The sequence below is a fragment of the Canis aureus genome, chromosome 12, assembly GCF_053574225.1.
Source record: "Canis aureus isolate CA01 chromosome 12, VMU_Caureus_v.1.0, whole genome shotgun sequence".
NCBI lineage: Eukaryota > Metazoa > Chordata > Mammalia > Carnivora > Canidae > Canis > Canis aureus.
The window spans coordinates 46654313-46675331 of record NC_135622.1 but is presented as its reverse complement, the minus strand read 5'-3'; the positions used below and the strand labels follow the sequence as shown (position 1 = coordinate 46675331).

The 21019-nt window shown below is 35.4% G+C and overlaps 1 protein-coding gene and 1 long non-coding RNA gene across 3 annotated transcripts in view; one reads left to right on the top strand and one right to left on the bottom strand.

Annotated features, from left to right (window-relative positions):
- The window catches only part of ATAD2B (ATPase family AAA domain containing 2B), a 156985-nt gene that overhangs the window by 72808 nt on the left and 63158 nt on the right, over nt 1-21019 (bottom strand). For both annotated transcript variants that reach the window (XM_077843971.1, XM_077843970.1), the window contains exons 14-15: nt 11722-11881; nt 4852-4942 (exon numbers count right to left, since the gene is read on the bottom strand). In XM_077843971.1, the coding sequence (XP_077700097.1) occupies nt 4852-4942; nt 11722-11881 (251 nt within the window). The remainder of the gene's footprint in view (nt 1-4851; nt 4943-11721; nt 11882-21019) is intronic.
- The window catches only part of LOC144281145 (uncharacterized), a 37762-nt gene continuing 35732 nt past the window's right edge, over nt 18990-21019 (top strand). The window contains exon 1 of the long non-coding RNA XR_013349585.1: nt 18990-19122. This is a non-coding gene — a long non-coding RNA (uncharacterized LOC144281145). The remainder of the gene's footprint in view (nt 19123-21019) is intronic.

Genomic DNA, 21019 nt, shown 5'->3' with positions numbered 1-21019 from the left:
CAAACCAGCCATGTTGTTTTCATATCAGCAATTAAACTTGCATTTGGCCACCTTTATCAGTTATGCCAGCATTGGAAACCACTCGAACTAGTTTTAAAATTTTAAACCCGGGGATCCCTGGGTGGTTCAGCGGTTTAGCGCCTGCTTTTGGCCCAGGGCGAGATCCTGGAGTTCCAGGATCAAGTTCCGCATCGGGCTCCCAGCATGGAGCCTGCTTCTCCCTCCTCCTGTGTCTCTGCCTCTCTCTCTCTATCATAAATAAATAAGTAAATCTTTAAAAAATAAATAAAATAAATAAAATTTTAAACCCTAAGCTCTTCAGAGTGGCATCAAGTTTATCTTTTTATACTTCACAAATGACCTTGTGCAACACTTAAATAATGAAAGGAAAACCATGAGCAGAAAAGAAATAGCTCCAGACTAATTGACAGAAAAAGAACATTAAGGCACAGAACTATATAAATTAAACTGCTAGTGACCCACACATCTACAACTAACTATATATATATCCCTATTATTAGTAGGGCCATGATCCTTTAATCAAGTCCTACAAAAACAGAAAAATCCTCCTTACTCTGATCCCTTTTTTCCATAGCATGTGCCACCTTATCATTTACCTAATATGTTTATCATCTACCTTCCCCAACTAGAATGTGAGCTTTGTGAGGATATAGGTAATTCATCAATTTTGTTCACTAAACATATCTCATATACTGAAAATAAGGCCTGGCCTGGCATCCAATAAGTATCCAATAAATATTTCCTGAGTGAAAGAATGAATGAAAAAAAGAAAGGAGTAACTCCAAAGTTATAGTTTGGGAATGTATAACTAACTGCAAGGTTACCATTTACTACCATAAAAAGTCGAAGAATTATATCTACTGGGCTTTTCTTTCCTTTTTTTTAAGAAATCTAAATTCTTTTATTATTAAGCCAACTTCTATGAATAAAAATTTCAATGAAAATTATGAAAAAACAGAAAAATATTACATTCTTAAAGAAATATTTATTCAAAGTGAAGGGAAAACTTAATATGACCTGTGAAAATCTAATTTGAAAACTATAACCAGATTAAGCACTAACATTGTCCCATGACAGCAACCAACCTCCCAAATAATTCTTCAGAATAACCAAATTTACCATTAGTCTTTCATTTTCTATTTCTCAATAAATAAACATGAAAAAAAGTATCTTTTCCTATGCTGAACATCTTAGTTATATTCATTCAACAAAATAACCGTACAATACCAGCTCAGTTACAAATAGTGAAATAATCCATTTCAAAGGAAGTAAAAAATAAACAACCACCTTCAAACAATATAAACAACATTTGTTTTTCTTCTTTAAAAGCATATACACAGTTGGTAAACATACCACATGATACTATTTCTAAGCAAAAGCTTAAATTTTTTTAAAAAGCTAAAATAAAAAGCTCAGAAACAATGCAAAACAGAAAAGCAGCCACTAAAAGGCATTTTATGTAGAAATGATGCCCATAACGTGGACATAATGTTAGTAACATACATAATAGCAATGTACTGTTCATTTTTGCTTAATATACTAAAGTTAAAAGTTTATCAACAATAAGTTCCACTTAAATAAATCTTCACTTGGATTATCATAATCAATAGACTATAATAGAGAAGATTTCTCTTCATTACATTTTCCTGTGAATGAGAATTACTGGTTTATATCTGTAGTTTTCAATATTGACTACTGATCTGAATAAACAACAAAATTGAAAAAAAAAAAAGATTCTCAACAAACTTAGTAAATCAGAATCTCTGGTGATTTAATATCATAAATGTGTATTTTCAGAAAGCTTTTTAAGTGATTCTGATATACTAAACAAAAAACTGAACTACTGGCTTAGTAGCTTCCTTTATTTACTAAACTCTAAAACAAAATTAAAATTACATGATAATCATGACTAAAGAGATTATATTTAAGGTCACATATCTTGTTGTAATTAAAAGCATAAGGGATCTCTGGGTGGCTCAGCAGTTTAGCGCCTTCCTCCAGCTCAGGGCATGGTCCGGGAGTCCCAAGATCAAGTCCCACATCGGGCTCCCTGCATGGAGCCTGCTTCTCCCTCTGCCTGTGTCTCTGCCTCTCTCTCCCTCTCTCTTCCTCTCTCTCTCTCTCTGTAGTCTCTCATGAATAAATAAATCTTTAAAAAAATAAAAGCATATTTTTTCACTCTCCAAAGGGTCCTGATTTAGAAAAAGATATAGATAATATGATCATTTTGTATATACAGGAAATACAGCTATTACAGTTAAAAGCTGATATTAAGGAAACTATCAACATCCCTTTCATAAGAGTTCCATAATCATATTAATAATTCTACCATTACAATCCTAATAATCTGATGAATACAAATATCTAGATACCAAAGGAAAGCATTCTTTTTTTTTTTTTTTAAGTAAGCTCTATGCCCAATGTGGGGCTTGAACTCATGACCCCCCGAGATCAAGAGTCACGTGCTCTACTGACTGAGCCAGCAAGGCATCTCAAGAAAAAGCATTCTTAAATACTGCCACTTATGGAAATTTGTCTGAAAAACTGAAAATACAAAAAGGTTATAGACTAGACAAGTGAAATACTAAAATTTTATGAAGTTATTGTAGAAGTAAAACAGCAAATGTAATGAAGGCCCACAAGATAGACGCCTCACTGATATACTTTCATTGTTTGTGAAAATGAATAGAGAAATAGGATTAGAGATCCTCATAACCTTAAGCTCCTACTATTTGTGCATGTGACCTAGACATTGAAATTATGTGAGGACTACTTTTAAAAATCTCACCTATTATGCATGCAAACCTATCCACGTACTTGGGAATTTATTTCAAGGTAAAAGTTACCAAATCCATAACCTCTAACATGAGGTCAGTTGTCTTTGCAGTTTCATCAAGACTACATATTCTTTTTGTTAGGCATAAATTTCACTGAACTGAATCCGTGTATGTTAAAACATGTTCGGGATACAGAAAGTGATAAGTTCATAATGAATTTAAAATTTATTACTATTTCATTCCTGTTTGAAGACCTGCATTTGATTTGTTTTAATGTGAAACTGGCTTCTTACATGGAATATATGTCAAAATCAAAAACAGAAGTCATTTAGTTATAATGGATTTTTACATCACTCTCCAGGAAGAAAATGGTGTAAATATAAGCAGATTCTAACCCGCCGCCGCCGCCGCTGCCACCCACAAAAGGCAAGAAAAGTTTTTTAGTCCTATAAGAAATTATGTCTTTAAATTTTTTAAACTTAAGAAACTGATTAAGAGCTAAAATAAATCACTTGGAATAATGAGAAGTAGTAGCATTTGGAAATGAAAAAGGAAACTAAGATTCTTATATTTAGGATGAAGGATTAAGAGTGTAGTATTTCAGATGGTAGATAGGGTAACAGTAAGTAATTGTAAAACACCTATCTTTTAGGGAATTTCCAAAATTATTTGAAGACTTCTGCTTATTTCAGTTAAGGATCATTCTGTGACAAATTCACAGAAAAATCTACAAAGAATTCCCAGTCTGACTGATACTCTAATAAAATAATATCACAAAAGTAGCAGGAAATCAAAGGGGTCAAATTTCAAAAAGGGAAAAGACTGGATTTTGTACCAAATACCACCCTCTCCCATAAAGCAGCACAAGGCTTTGCAAAGGTCAAGCCAAATTTACATGAAATGGGTTTGGCGCATGCTCTCTTATACCAGGCAAAGCTTAAACTGGAGTAGTGCTGGAGAGATTTACGTTTTCTCCTCACCAGAAGATGTCGAGGTCTTTGTGGTTCAAAAGCTGAGGGATGCTGCTTCGGAGATGGAGGTCCCTGTGGATGAAGAGGATAATTCGGATGTAGCTAACTGAATGGACTAATGTTCTATTTAAGTTTTAATATTTGATGGTGGATCACAATGATTTTTTAAACTATAGTTGTTCTTTCTGGTTTTGGTAACTTTGAAGTTTTCCCAAGTAGACTGCTGATTGTTAGTGAACTTATTTTGGGGATTTTTTTCATAATGCTTAAAAAGTTCATGGAGAAAGATTTTTTAATTTTTATTTGTGAGAGAATAAGAGGAAAACAGACAAAAGATAGAAAAAGAATGAAGGAGAAATACCAATGTGTATACTCAGTTGCTTAATATGTATTCATTTTTATTTCAGACCTAATTAGAGCCAAAACCTTGAATTCCAAAAACCTTGAATTCCATCTCTTATGTAAGATCATGTATGCACATAAAATACTCTCATTACATCCTTTTAGGACAGTAGTATTCATTCATCATTCACTCTGTGGGGGGGGGGGGGGGGGGCAGGGGGGATCTTCCACTCTGTGAATAATCTAACATTAAATTCGAAAGTTTTGTATTTTGGGAAATACTAGCAGATGCCAGTAAGTATTTTCTTTGAAGACTCCTCTCACTCAACTTCTTTCTAGACCACAGGCATGAAGATGAGCCCATCAGGTAATCTGCAAAGTAAAAGACTATAGTCCTGCCTTCAACATGGATCTTTATCTTTCAAGGTTTATTTTTCCTAGTAAAATTTCTGAGGGAGAAATCCCTAAAAGGACACACTGCAGTAATATTATGAAAATCCAGCACTGAATGAAAAGCATATTACATCTAGTTTTGTTAATCAAACACCTAATGGCAGCTAAGATTGTAATTTAGAAATGTTCAAACTTCAAGTGAAACGTTCAAAATAATTTTTACACTTAAAGGCTGAGCCAGCTGTGTCTATTGCACAAAGAAAGAACTATACTCATTCACATTCCAAACATAAGGGGAGGCTGAGCAGAACAAACAACAATCAAAGAATTCAAATAATAGCACTCACCAACACATTTTTCAGCCAATTCACCTAAAAAAGCATCTGACAATTTTGGATTCCAGTCCCTGGTATGGATTTGTAAAATATGTTTTCTTGCCTAAGAAAAAAAGTACAAATAAGTACAATATCAACAGCCACTCAAATATATTAGCTGGAAGAAATTTATGCACTAATCCTATCCCAGAAAAACAACTTCATTTTTTTTTAACAACTTCATTTTAAAAGCAATTTAAACACCATAGCATCCACATCAACTCTGATTCCCATAATAATAATATAGTAATATGCAGCAGAGATCATGTATATGTGTTTCACAAACTAGCATATTTAATATTCTGAGAGGTGAAGGACTTGACTAGTGGAACATATGACTAAGTGATCTAGGACTAGATTCAAAACTAAGCTTCACTGTTGTACATCAGATCATTTCTACCATCTAAATACATATGAACAAGAAAATTTAATGTGTCATAACATTTAATAATCTTTTTACTGAAAAATAATTAACAGTGTTAAAAGTTTGAGATGTACAAAATAATGATTCAACAATTCCATACAAAAAAAAAAAAATTCCATACATTACACAGTGCTAATTTTTTTTTTTCTTTTAAAGTAGGCTCTAGGGATGCCTGGGTGGCTCAGTAGTTTAGCGCCTGTCTTCAGCCCAGGGCATGATCCTGGAGTCCCGGGATTGAGTCCCATATCAGGCTCCCTGCATGGAGCCTGCTTCTCTGCCTCTCTCTCGCTGTGTCTCTCATGAATAAATAAATAATATCTTTTTTTAATTTTTATTTATTTATGATAGTCACAGAGAGAGAGAGAGGCAGAGACATAGACAGAGGGAGAAGCAGGCTCCATGCACCGGGAGCCCGACAAGGGATTCGATCCCAGGTCTCCAGGATCGCGCCCTGGGCTAAAGGCAGGCGCTAAACCACTGCGCCACCCAGGGATCCCCAATAAAATCTTTTTTAAAAAAATACATAAATAAATAAAATAAAATAGGCTCTATACCTAACATGGAGCTTGAACTCACTACCCTGAGATCAAGAGTTGCATGCTCTACCAACTGAGCCAGCCAGGCACCACTTAGGGGTAACTTGTAAGCAAACTATAGTTTTAGATTTCACAAAACTTTCGGTTATATCACATGCATGAGTTATTATAACTGATAATCAACTAAACAAATAATTTAAAACTTGAAAAAAAGTTTTAAGTTAAAAAATTACAATGAAATAAAGAAATATAATGCATATTACCTTATAAATTAGTTGATGCCTTGGCATTTAATAATAGTTCAGTAAAAATTAATAATTCATTTTTTAAAAATTAAATGTTTGAGCAATTCTAACTTTTTTTTTAAAGTAGCATTCTCTACCTTAAATCTGACTGTATAGCACAACCAAGATTTTAACATCTTGATTTCAGATTAAAAATCTTCTTCCACAGTCAAAAAGAAACTGAAGTAGTAAGAATCCACAATCAGCTGATAACACCATCATGAAGATTGACATCAGACTTTTATTTTCAGTTTTGCCTTATTTCAAGGAAAAAACACTTTGTAAAACTTGAATGTACTCATTCCAACACTGCTACTTGAGTTTCTTAAGACCATGAAAAAGCAGGAGTTCCTGGGTGGCTCAGTGGGTTGAGCAGCCAGCTCTCAATTGTGGCTCACATCATGACCTGAAGGTCCTAGGATCAAGCCTCAAGTCAGGCTCCATGTTCAGTAAGAAGTCTGCTTAAGGATTCTTTCTCTCTCCCTCTTCCTCTGCCCCACCCCTGCTCTTGTGAGCACACACTCTCTCTAAAATAAATAAATAAATCTTTAAAAAAAAAACAAAAAAAAAGACTATAGAAAAGCAAATTATAGGGATCCCTGGGTGGCTCAGAGGTTTGGCGCCTGCCTTTGGCCCAGGGCATGATCCTGGAGTCCCGGGATCGAGTCCCACATTGGGCTTCCTACATGGAGCCTGCTTCTCCTCTGTGTCTCTGTCTCTGTCTCTCTCTCTCTCATGAATAAATTAAATCTTTAAAAAAAGAAAAGAAAAAGTTATAACCAAGATGATAATTTTAGTGGCTTGATGAGAAATTTGGGGGTCCAGGACAAAAACATAAAGAACTCCAAAGTCATAAAGATAAAACTATGCTCAAAAAGTTGATAAAATCTGGGATCCCTGGGTGGCGCAGTGGTTTAGCGCCTGCCTTTGGCCCAGGGCGCGATCCTGGAGACCCGGGATCGAATCCCACGTCGGGCTCCCAGTACATGGAGCCTGCTTCTCCCTCTGCCTATGTCTCTGCCTCTCTCTCTCTCTGTGTGACTATCATAAATAAATAAAAAAATTTTTAAAAAAAAGTTGATAAAATCTGGTATCAATAGCTATTGCTCTAATTCCAGGTTCTAAGTTAGGTGTTCAGCTACCAGAAATAAAGCAATGATATGACACTTATTTTCTTCCAACTTGAAGTACTTGCCTGTATATTTAAAAAGTATAAAATCAAGGTCAAAAAAGATATCCTGAGAGCTTCTATTCTCTACAAGAAAACATTAAGAATCTATTTGACCTCATTAGCAGCACAAGCACCACTTGTAGAAGACCCTACAGAATTAGGAAAACAACAACAACAAAAAAAGCAGGCTGGAAGATATCTCAAAAAAGATCTATTCTTATCCTGTCATTTTAAAAATAAGTAAAATAAGTAAAAATAAGTAAAGGTTTAGAGAAATGAAATTAATTACTTAAGATCAAAGTTATTGCCAGGTCTCTAAAACATTTAGTGCCCTGCTCTTTCCCTATATAATCAGTCTCCCTTCTTTATCATAAAAAGAAGAAAAAGAAGAATAACTCAGAAGAAGAAAGTACTTAAATCAGAAATGCTTCATTATGTACTTTCTTCTATATGGCAGAATAACAGAATAAGTTCTATGCCTTCCCCTAAAAGAAAGTAGCTTCCTCTACTATTAAGATTCAGAGACAAATTCAAGTTCCTCATTTTTCAGGATTCATAAATACACACATAACACTTTTAATAATAATCATTAAGTGTTGATCATAATAAAGGAAAAGTAACAAAAGAAACTAAAAAGCATCACTAATTCAAGAAGGTGTGTGCTATTTTATGCTAATAGAGTTAACTAAAATTTGCTTTTACTTTTTTTTGTAAGATTTTACTTATTTGAGAGAGAGGAGAGAGAGAGAGAGAGAGAACGTGAGAGCACAAAAAGGGAGGAGTGGGGCAGAAGGAAAGGGAGAGGGAGAGGGAGAAGCGGGCTCCCCGCTGAGCAGGGAGCCTCACTCAGGTCTTGATTCCAGGACCCTGGGATCATGACCTGAGCCGAAGGCAGGTAGGTACTCAACTGAGCCACCCAGGGCCCCCTACTTTTTTTTCTTTTTTTTACTTTTATTTGGTCAAACGGCAGGAGTCATGATATTCCATGGTCCAAACTACAGGACTAATATGAAACACTAACAGGTATCACTTTAAATTAATGTCCTAAATGGATCCTTACTGCTACCTTTAATGCTCCCTAGGTCATTCATTAGGTCTATCTCCCAGTAGACTCGTTCAGTTTCTTTGTTTTCACAGTCAGTTTCTCATTCACACCTTGTTTCCTCATTCACCAAGAAAACTGAAGCAGTCAAAAGATAAGTTCCAGAGACGCTCCACCCCAAATCTGTCCACCTGTCTGCATTTGTACCCATAATATTCTTCTTCCTAGTATCACAGACAAACTATCCAATTCCTATCTAAAGTCATTCTCACCACTCATACAATAAATACTACAGCTCCTCTTCCCTATTAGGACACGCTATGATAATTCTTTCTCAATTTCATCACCAAAATTTCCTCCTCTATTGGCTTTATGTCTCAGCTTAAAAATCACAGATTCTCTTGCCTCCAATTCCCTCAACATCTATCACCTCAATTTTTTGCTTCCTTTTGCAACAAAACTCTCTGAAAAACTTACTTTCATTCTCTGTCTCCAATTCCTCCCATCCTGTTCTCTCTTAAACTAACCATACTTGTCAAGTTTTTTTGCACCCACTACTAATTCACCTTTCTCCCATCTAGGTTCACTGATAACCTACATAATGCTAAATATAATGGCCCATTTACTGTCCTCATCTGACTTAACTGAACAACATCTGAAAAAGTTAGTCACACCCTCTTCATCAATACACTTTCTTCATTTGGCTTCCAGAATCCACTCTTATGTGGATTTACCTCACTAACTGTTTCTTAGGACAGAGGATTTGATAATCTCAACTAATCTTGTAATCTCAGGACTTTATCTAAGAAAAAAAAAAAAAACAGTCCAAGCCTGTTCCACAGACACAGACCAAGAAAAATGACCTTAGGAAAAAAAAAAAAAATGACCTTAGGTTTAAGTTTCAAAGCACAATTTCCTTGAAATGTAGAAAGTTAAAATTCACATGGAAAATCATGTCAAGATCTATGCTGTACAATGTAATAAACCACTAGCCACATAATGCTATTTTACTTAAAATTTTTTAAGATTTTATTTATTTGAGAGAGTGGGAGAGAGACACGGCAGGGGAGAGAAGTAGATTCCCCACTGAGCAGAGAGCCCAATGCAGGACTCAATCCCAGGACCCTGAGATCATGACCTGAGCTGAAGGCTGATGCTTACCCAACTGAGCCACCCAGGAGCCCTCTTTCATGTAAATATTTAAGAACATTTAAAATTCAGTTCATTATCACACTAGTGACATTTCAAGACCTCAATAGCCATATGTGGTTAGTGGCTACTATGCTGGATCTTGCTCAATGCAAATACAGAATATTTCCATCATTACAGAAAATTCAATTGGACAATGCTGATCTAGGCCTTGTTTATTGTTAAATCTCTGATTTGTGTGGGCAGTACCTGAATTGTGAGGACTATACTTAACATACATGACTAAGGGCCACATGACTAGAAGACAATTGGTTAATTGAGATAATGGCTTTTCTGTGTCAAAATGAACACAGGCTATGTCTCTTAGACTAAAACACAGGGCAACCATGTCGGGACCCCCTCTCACTCCTGAGAGCTTTCTCTGTATCTTTGCTCAATAAACTTTTATCACTTTACTCAAAAACAAAAACAAAAAATAACAAAAACCTAAACACATTCTCCATGTACGCTAGAGTCTAAAAGATGTGCTTGGACTGTAAGATGCCCCAAACAAGAGAGCTGATGCTTCCCCATACTGAAATAGACTGCTCTCACTTCAGTCTTGTCTCTTACAACTAAGCATACCTCTACACTTTTTTTTTAACTTTTTTTTTTTAATTTTTATTTATTTATGATAGTCACAGAGAGAGAGAGAGAGAGGCAGAGACATAGGCAGAGGGAGAAGCAGGCTCCATGCTCCGGGAGCCTGACGTGGGATTCGATCCCGGGTCTCCAGGATCGCGCCCTGGGCCAAAGGCAGGCACCAAACCGCTGCGCCACCCAGGGATCCCCACCTCTACACTTTAATACAGCCCTGAAAGCTATACTTGGGTAATGAAAATGATGCTGTATATACCATGTTTCTTATCCTGACAAAGTCAGGTAAATTCAGTACCAAATTAAAACCTCTATGTTAGACAGTCAATCCAAAACTGAGACAACACTAGTGGCTGTACAGATTGATTTCAGACTGAAGTATTAATAACTGCTCTACACAGCACCATTGTCTTCATTTCCCTATAGTTTTATACAGTCCTAATCACAGCCTTTCACATCTATGTATGTAACCACGCATTTTACGTGGAGATCTAAAATCAAATATATATGATAATTAAATGAGTATATATTATATATTCAAAAATAGTATCTTCTTTCTTTAGGTTATATTTGTATAGGTATACGTTTTAAGTGTTTTCATTAGGCTTATATTAAATAGTAAATTACATAAAAATATTGCCAAAGTATCTTCTCTACATATATTTCTCCCTTTCAAACTTGAGTTCTCAGAGAAGAGATTATGATTAAATTGGTCAAACCAAGAACAACAATAAAAATTTTAAGCAGGGGACACATGAGCCTGGGGTCCTGGAATTGAGTCCCACATCGGGCTCCCTGCAAGGAGGCTGCTTCTCCCTCTGCCTGTGTCTCTCCTGAATAAATAAATAAATAATTCTTAAAAAAGATTTTGAGCAGAGTTAGGGGAAAAATGTATAAAATATTAAATAGTATTTTACACAATGATTATACATTGCCCTGTTTTAATTATACATTCTTAAAAATATACTATAATGAGTAACTGTTGCTGTTTTTAGTTAAATATGATGTTATGGTCATTTCTGTGAAAATTTGCACATTGGGTTCACATTCATAAACTCGTTAATACTCTAAAAACATTATTTTTATGGGAACACAGCTCCCTTGGCTAACTGGAGACATATAACCAGTCATTCAAGATAATTACTACAATCTGGAGAACTAAAGAAAGAATAAGTAAGCATTTTAGTAACCTAATCAAGGGTTTTCCTCTTCCTAAAAGTCATAAATGTTGTAACAATTGTTAATAGAAAAGGACTGAGGTATCCCTGGGTGGCGCAGCGGTTTAGCGCCTGTCTTTGGCCCAGGGCGCGATCCTGGAGACCCAGGATCGAATCCCACGTCGGGCTCCCGGTGCATGGAGCCTTCTTCTCCCTCTGCCTATGTCTCTGCCTCTCTCTCTCTCTGTGACTATCATAAATAAATAAAAATTAAAAAGAAATAGAAAAGGACTGAATTATTCAAGTTTTTGAGACTTACGAAGATATCCCATTAGTACAAAATTCTTAAAATGAAAATTCATAAAACACCACTCTCAAAGTTCACATATGCTTCATAACTGGATCACAAATAAATCTTAATACATTAAAAACAGAAACTTTTACCTTTTGATCAGGCAGGTTGAAAAGGAATTCTCTGTCAAAACGACCCGGTCTCCTAAGAGCAGGATCGATAGAATCAAGTCTGTTTGTAGCACCAATAACAACAATTTCACCCCTATTATCTAATCCATCCATAAGAGCAAGGAGGGTTGACACTATGGAGCTGTAACAAAAGTTTCAGACAAAATTTTAAATTAAAAAAAGGAAAGGAAAAAAATTATAAAAACTGCTGCTCATACTAAACTTTATTGGTCTTAAATGCTACTAAAATTATAGAACTAATAAATCTTAATGCAAAGTAATGAACAGAAATCATTTTTGAAAGTATTCAAATGATACATTAATAGATACTTAAAGCACAGAAACAAGAGATAAGGACTTCATCAAAATTAACAATTTTTCTGCTTCAAAGGGCACTATCAAGAAAAGTAAAAAGGCATCTAAAGAACAGGAGAAAATATTTGCAAATCATATATCTATCTAATAAGGGTCTAGGGTCTAGAATATACAAAGAACAATTACTACTCAACAATAAAAAAAGAAATTAACTCAACTTAAAAATAGGCAAAAATTTTGAAAGACATTTCTCCAAAAAAGGTATAAAAGAGGGCCCCAGCATCAGGGATATCCAAATCAAAACCAAATGAGTTACCACTTTAAACCCACTAGGATGATAATCAAAAAGACAGATAATAATAAGTGTTGTTGACAAGGCTGTAGAGAAATGGGAACATTCAAACACTGCTTGATGGGAATGTAAAATGGTGTACTTCTTTGGAAAATAGTCCGATAGTTCCTTCGATTATTAAACACTGAGTTACCATATGATCCAGCAATATCCATAAAGGACTTGTACACGTTCCTTCGATTATTAAACACAGAGTTGCCATATGATCCAGCAATGTCCATAAAAGATTTGTACACAATGTCCATAGTAGCTTTATTCATTCATTCATATTCTACTTCTACAAGAAGTAGAAGCAACTCAAATGTCCAACAACTGATGAATGGATAAATAAAATGTAGTATAACCATACAATGAAATATTATTTATCAAAAAATACAAATGAAGTACTGATAAATGCTATTAATGCAGATGAACCTTAAAAACATTGGGACTAACTGGAAAAAAAAGCCAGTCACAAAAGTCCTCATACTGTAAGATTCCATTTATATGAAGCACCCAATAGGCAAATCTATACAAACACAATGTATATTAGGGGTTGCCTAGGGTTTGAGGGTAGGAAGGAGTTGAAGAGGAGGTTGGAGAGAGATGGATAAAGGTTTGAAGCTTTCTTGCTGGGGAGATGAAAATGTTCTATAATTTATTATGGTGATGGTTACACAACTCTGGAAATATACTGAAAGCCACTGAACATATAATTTAAATGACTGAACTGTATGATATATGAACAGTATCTCAATAAAGTTGTTTTTAAAATTATAGCACATGGCTGGCTCAGTCAGTAGAGTGTGTGACTCTTGATCTCCAGATCATGAGTCTGAGCCCTACAATGGGTGTAGAAATTACTTAAAATTAATTTTAAAAAAAATTTAGAAAAAAAATAAAATTAAAAAGTAAAAAAAAAATTTTTTTAGAGAAATATTAAAGTCTGTTTTTAAATGACAGCAATCTTGAGGAGGTTTATGTCTGGCAATTTATATGATGTTTAGAGTTCCTAAAGAATTACATTTGCATTATTGTTATACTTTTGGATGATTTCTTTAGAATAGCTACTATTTTAACTAAGTTCAATCAAAATCATTTTGTGCATATTTTAGCTTTTGAAACTATTACTTAAACATTTCTGAATAAAAATGTTGCATGTCTAATTATAACAAAAACTGTAGTTCTAGTAACAAAGGTCTTCCTACTGTTTTCCAACTGTTCTCACTTCTATCCTTTTATTCTTACTGCTAACATCTACCTAAAATAACTTCCCCAAAATGCTCAATAAGTTAAAGAAATCATTCTCACTCCCGAACAAACTGTTATATTTCTAAAAACTATAAACGGAACCAAAATGCTAGAGACACAGTGTACACGCATAGAGTGGATTTGTGCTTGCTCTTTTCTAATTAAATAAGTGAAATATAATTATCTAAGTGTCTCATTTCAGATATAATAGGTGCAAAGTAAGTATCCCTAAGTATTAATTTGTATTTAAACTCCAATTTCTCCTTAGGTATTTCAAGTGTTTGTTCAGATTTATCAGCATTTTTGGGGTAACTGGGTGGCTCAGTCAATAAAGCATCCAATTCTTGATTTCAGCTTAGGTTATAACTTCAGGGTCCTGAAATCGAGCCCTGCGTCAAGCTCCAAGCTTAGTGGGGAGTCTGCTTGAGAGACGGTCTCCTTCTCCCATTGCCCTCCCCCACCCTCTCAAATAAATAAATAAATCTTAAAAATACATACATTTATCAGCATTTTTAAGTATTTTCTACAAGGGTTTTCAGAAAACAAAGCCTCGAACACAACCAGAAACAGAATTACCACCTAGCTGAGATTCTACCAAAAGCTGTCTTCTTCAGAAAGATCAAACACCAGCCCCTGGATCGAAATCCTTTAGTAACCCTTATTACACTCAAAGTCCAAACTACTTAATATTATATTATATTATTAATATAATTAATATTTAATACAATATTAATATTATATTTGAAGCCTGGTTGCCTGTCCTAGCCCTTTCTCTTACATTATCTTCTAAAAGCATCTGTATTACCTTCAACTAAAATAAAATAAAATCAACTGGAATTGTTTCATATGGTGTGAAGGATCCAGTCTTATTTTTCACCAGATACCCAATTCTGCCAGCATTATTTATTAAAAAGGTCATCCTTTGCTAACAGCACTGCATTGACTCTTTTATTACAAATCAAGCATCCATCCATATATATGTGTAGATTTTTATATTGCTCTGCACTCTGTTCCATTTGTCTGTTTAGTCTTCCATCAACATCAAATTATCTTAACCTTAAGAGGCCTTAATAACCAGTAGAGCAAGTACTCCCACCTTGTTTTTCCTAAGTCTCCACTGTTCTTTTTCTTTCTCCACTGTTCTCAATCCTTATTTCCATATAAATTCCAGAACTGTCTTATCAAATTCTACCCCAAAACAAGTTGTGATTTTGAATAGAATTATACTGAATCTATTGATAAATATGGAAGAACAAAAACTTATAAATATGAAGTCTTCCAAGTCCTGTACAGGATTATTTCTCTCCATTTATTTAATCCTCCTTTAATGTTTCTGAATTGAGTTTTATTCTTTTCTCCAAAGACGTACATGGAACTTAATTTATTCCTAGTTTTCTTATTTCCTAATGAGTTTATAAATAATAATTTTACATTTTTATGCAGAAAACTGGTACACAGAAAGGCAAAATTCTCTACAATGGTTGGTTTAACCTTGCTAGATACTCATTACTATATCTAAATCTACATACAGACTGCTTTGGAATTTCTACAGGCATAATTATATCATCTATAAATAATTTCTTTTTTATGAAAGTCAGAGAGAAAGAGAGAGATCGACAGAGACATAGGCAGAGGGAGAAGCAGGCTCCATGCACCGGGAGCCCGATGTGGGATTCGATCCCGGGTCTCCAGGATCGCACCCTGGGCCAAAGGCAGGTGCCAAACCGCTGTGCCACCCAGGGATCCCTCATCTATAAATAATAATGGTATTGTTTATTCCTCTCCATTATACACACCTTGTATTATTTTGTCTCGTCAGACTACAGTGACTGGGATCTATGTATGGTGTTGATCAGAAGTGTTCACAGCCATGCTTATAACTCCTTATATTAAAAGTTTTCATTTGTTAACATTATGTATGTTTGTAATAGGTTCTTAGAGATATCTCATATTCCTCATTCTGAGATGTGTGACCTTATCAAAAACAAATATTAAATTGCATCCATTTCTTCCACATCTAAGATGATTATATGATTTTTCATTAATATGATGGGATGAATTTTTTATTTTTCTAATATTAATCAAACCTTGTATATGTGAAATACGATCAATTTGGTCCATTAGCTTTTTTATATCCTGAAGTCACATGTTACTAGTTTGTTTAGTTTTATATCCACATTCACAAGTGAAATTGGATTCCAATTAACTTTCTCATACTGTTCTAAACAAGTTTAAGCCTTTTGAAGATAAACTTCACATACAATACACTGAACACAATGGGGTAAGTTCTGAAGTGTGTATACACATGTAAAACTACCATCACTAACAAAATAAGTAACGTATCCATCACACTCTTCCTCATATTCCTTTGTAATCCATCCCTACGGTTTCTCCTTGACCTCTTCCAATCCCCAGGCAACCATGATCTATATAGTCTGTCACTACAGATTAGCCTTCATTTTCTAAAATCTCATACGTGGGCAGCCCGGGTGGCGCAGTGGTTTAGCGCAGCCTTCAGCCCAGGGCATGATTCTGGAGACTTGGGATTGAGTCCCACATCAGACTCCCTTCATGGAGCCTGCTTCTCCCTCTGCCTCTGTCTCTGCGTCTCTCTCTCTCCCTCTCTCTGTCTCTCATGAATAAATTTTTAAAATCTTAAAAAAAATAAAATCTTATACGTATAGGATCATACAGTACTTTTTTTTTTTCTGGATTCTTCCATTCAACATAATTATTTTAAGGTTTACCACGCTGTTGCTTTACTAACAGTCTGTTCCTTTTTATGCCTAAGCAATATTCCATTATATGGATATGCCTCAATTTGTTTATTGATTCACATTCTGATGGCCATTTGGATTGTTCCCAATTTGGGACTACTAGGAAAAAATTATAAACATTCACATATAAGTCATTAAGATTTTCCTGTTATTTTTTTCCTGTTTCATAAGTTCTATATATTAACCTCTTAAGTTCAGGCCTTTATTCTCTTAACCTTTAACATTTAAATAATCTGATATGTCACATTTTGCATGCCTAATACTGCTTCTCAGGGTCTTCTTTTTGTCATAACCAATCATGCCAGATGTTTGTTAATTTTGTTACTTTTTTTCAAAAAAGCAACTTTTTGATTTCTTGATATCTGTATGTCTTTCCTTGCAGTTCATATATTGTTTGCTATTTTTTGTTTACTAGTAACACAGAATTAGAATAGTTAACAGGAAAAAAATTCTCTGCTTATCTTTTTGTTGTTTCGTGTATTTTGTGTATTACTAAGCTTTGGAAATTAGTTATGATTTAAGCCACGATATATGAACAAATTTTGTAAATCCTGTGAATGTCTGAAAAGTGTTCGTTCTAAATTTATCTTAGATATGTATACCCAGTAGATCATAAAATAGGGTTGTTCAAATAATCATAGTGCATTAATTTATTTTTTTGCTCATTTAGGTATTTTAATTACTGAGAGGCATATAATATCTCTCACAATGATTATCAATTTGACTGCAGTTCTGTCAATTTTTGTTTTATACAATTTGAAACACAGTTATTAGGGAATTAAAAATTCTAAATTGTTATATCTTCTAATAAATTGAAGCTTTTGTCATTATAATTTGACCCTCTCCATATGTATAAAAATGCTTTCTGCTTCACAGTCTATTTTGTCTTATATTAATACAGCTACAGCAGTATACCGTTAGTATTTAGTTGGCATATTGTCATGCATTTTATGAATGACTGTTATGGACATTTTATATAAATAAAATAGTATGGAGCACTTGGTGGCTCAGTCAGTTAAGCATCTGACCCTTAATTTCAGCTCAGATTATGATCTCAGGGCCATGAGATCAAGCCCCATGTCTGCCTGGGATTCTCTCTCTCCTTTTGCCCTTCCCCCAGTTCATACACCCATTTGCTCTAATAAATAAATAAATATCTTTAAATAAGTAAAATACTATATAACATGTAACCTTTTGTATATGAATTACTTTATTTAGCATTAAGTCTCTGAGCTTCATCCATGTTAAATGTACCTGCACAAGGTAGACCCATGTAGCATGTGCCATAATTTCATTTCTTTTTAGGGCTAAATCATATGGATATAACTCGTTCTGTTTATCCACTCAACAGTTGATGGACATATGGATTATTTCCATATTTTGGCTATTATGAATAAAACTGCTATAAATATTTGTGGCTAAGATTTTGCATGCCTTTTCCTACCATTTTACTTGGAATGTTTCTATACCCTTATACATAATGTGACTCTTATACACAAAGTGTTGTCATATTTGGTTTTTCCCCAGTATGACGATCTTTGTCAATTAAAAAGAACATCTAGGGGAGCATGGGTGGCTCAGCTGGTTAAGCCTCCAACTCTCGGTTTCAACTCAGGTCACAACCTCATTAGTCATGAGATTGAGCCCTGAGTCAGGCTCTCTACTCAGCAGAAAGTCTGCTTGAAGATTCTCTCCCTCTGCCTCTTCACCCACACACTCTTTCTTCCTCTCTAAAATAAATTTTAAAATCTTTAAATCTTAAAAAAAAAAAAAAAAAAAGAACATTTAGTCTGGGGCATCTGGGCAGTTCAGTTGGTTAAGCAGCCGACTCTTGATCTCATCTCAGGTCATGATCTCAGGATCCTGTGATCAAGCCCCACATTAGTCTCCATATCCAGTGGGGAGTCTGCTTAAGGATTCACTCACTCCTCCCTCTGCTCCTCACCCCCACCACCAATGCCACCCCACCCCCGGTCACATGTGCACATGTATACTTTCTCTCTTTAAAATAAATAATTTTTGGGATCCCTGGGTGGCGCAGCGGTTTGGCGCCTGCCTTTGGCCCAGGGCGCGATCCTGGAGACCCGGGATCGAATCCCACATCGGGCTCCCGGTGCATGGAGCCTGCTTCTCCCTCTGCCTATGTCTCTGCCTCTCTCTCTCTGTGACTATCATAAATAAAAATAAAAAAATAAATAAATAAAATAAAATAAAATAAATAATTTTTTAAAAATTTAGTCTGTTTACATTCCATATCATTTTTTTATATATCTGGATTTAAATCTACAATTGTATTTGTGCTGCTTCTCCCACTAGTTCTCTGATTCTCCTCCTCTTCTTGATTGCATTTGGATTTTTTTTTTATTATTCCTCACCACTAACAACCAACATTTTAGAAATTACAGTATGTTTTAATTACTGTAGAGATCAAAACCTGCATATTTGGTATTCAAAGGCTCCCCCCAAGTTTGATGAAGACCCTGTCAGATAACCCGTTCCTCTGCTTCAGAAAATAACTATAAAACATGTATGTAATAATACGTATTGCCTATGTAATGCGTATGTATACATGCATATACTTAAAGGGGCTGATGAGTAAACAGAGATACACAGACTCTACTGGAAATTCATAGTCAACTAGAGGAAAGGACATAGAGAAATCAAGTTCCCCTCTCTCTGGCTTTTCTGCATGGGGCTAACTACAGTGAGGTAAGTAAAGAAGATTATGTTAAGGAAAATCCCTTAACTTTCCAGCCTGAGAGTTCAGAAAAGAGAAGGCTGATCTTTAACACTAAAGAATGTGGGGGGGGGTCCCACAAGGGCAAGAGTCAGTAAAGACATTCCCAAAAATCTAACTACCCCTAACCCCTAAATCTGAATGACCCCTAACAACAAAGGCACAGAACCAAGAAACCCGCAAAGAAAAAAGATTTGAAAGGAGACCAAAGCTGCCAGGCAAAAAACAGTCTGTAGTCCAAGCCTAAAACAGAAAATTATCTGTAAAACATAGGAAATACTACCCATAAAAGAAAAATAATAAAATCCAGAGCTTTCAGAAACTAACATTAATAATATTCAGGATGCAATACAAATTTGCCCAACAAATGAAGAACCAAAACAACAGAACATGTCTTCAAAAGAAAAGAAAATCAAGCAGGCCTAACAAATGAGATGAAACTAGACGTTAAAGCTAACACAAGGGACGCCTGGGTGGCTCAGCAGTTGAGCGCTTCCCTTTGGCCCAGGGCATGATCCTGGAGTCCTGGGATCAAGTCCCACATCGGGCTCCCTGCATGGAGGCTGCTTCTCTCTGCCTGTGTCTCTGGCTCTCTCTCTCAGTCTTTCTCATGAATAAATAAAATCTTAAAAAAACTAAAAGATAAAAAATAAATTAAGCTAACACAAGAAGGTTTGATAGTTTGTTTTGATTTTAGAGAGAAAGAACAAGAGGGTGGGGGGTAGCAGAGGGAGAGAGAGTCCCAAGCCAACTCTGCACTGGGCACAGACCCAACACAGGGTTCAATCTAACGACCCTGAGTTCATGACCCAAGCCAAAATCAAGACTCAAATGCTGAACCAACTGTGCCACCCAGGTGCCCCTAACAAAGAGGATTTTAAAACTATTATTAATCTGGATGAAGTAAAACAAAACGTTTAAATGAAAATCACACTGGAAAAAATATAAATAATGAAAAAGAATCAAGGAGCACCTAGGTGGCTCAGTCAGTTAAGCATCTGACTGTTGATTTCAGCTAAGGTCATGATCTCATGAGTTGTGAGACTGAGCCCCACATCAGGCTCCCCACTCTGAGTGGAGTCTACTTAAGATTCTCTCTCTCCCCCTCTGCCTCTTCCCTCCCCTACACATACCCATGTGCACACATTTGCTCTCTCCCTAAAAAAGAAGAAAAAAAAAAGTCAAATGTAAGTTCTAAAACTGAAAAATATAGTTTCTGGGACAAAAAATGTGTTGGCTGACAAAAGAGCAAAATGGACATGACAAAGGAAAAAGTAAGTAAGGACTAAAATAAAAGATAAAATAAAATAAAAGGACTTAAATAAAAGATAAATAAAAAGTATTACCTCAGATGGAGAGAGAAAAAGATTAAAAAAAGACAAATTTGGCAATACATGATAAACACAAATCAGGATAAAGACAAAGCCCATACTGAAGCATATCATAGCTAAGCTGTTAAAAACCAAAGCTATAAGGGTGCCTGCTGGGTGGCTCAGTCAGTTAGGAAACCAACACCTGATCTCAGGGTCATGAGTTTGAGCCCCACACTGGGCTCCACCTGGCATGGAATCTACTTAAAAACAACAACAACACAAAAAAAGTTATAGAAGCAAATATTCAAAGCAGCAAGGGAAACCACATATTATAAAGTATGGTAACAATGATTCAATTAATGGCTTTCTACTTCCAGCCTGCAAAGTAGGGGACATGGAATCCTTGTGGGAATCAGCAGATACTGCATGGAAGACAGCTCAGATTCTAAGGACACCAAGAGGACATAGAGTTCACCAGAAAGAGTACCAGAGAAGAGAGGACTGCACAGAGAGAGAACTTAGGAAATACTCACAGGGCCCCTCAAAGCTTCAGCTA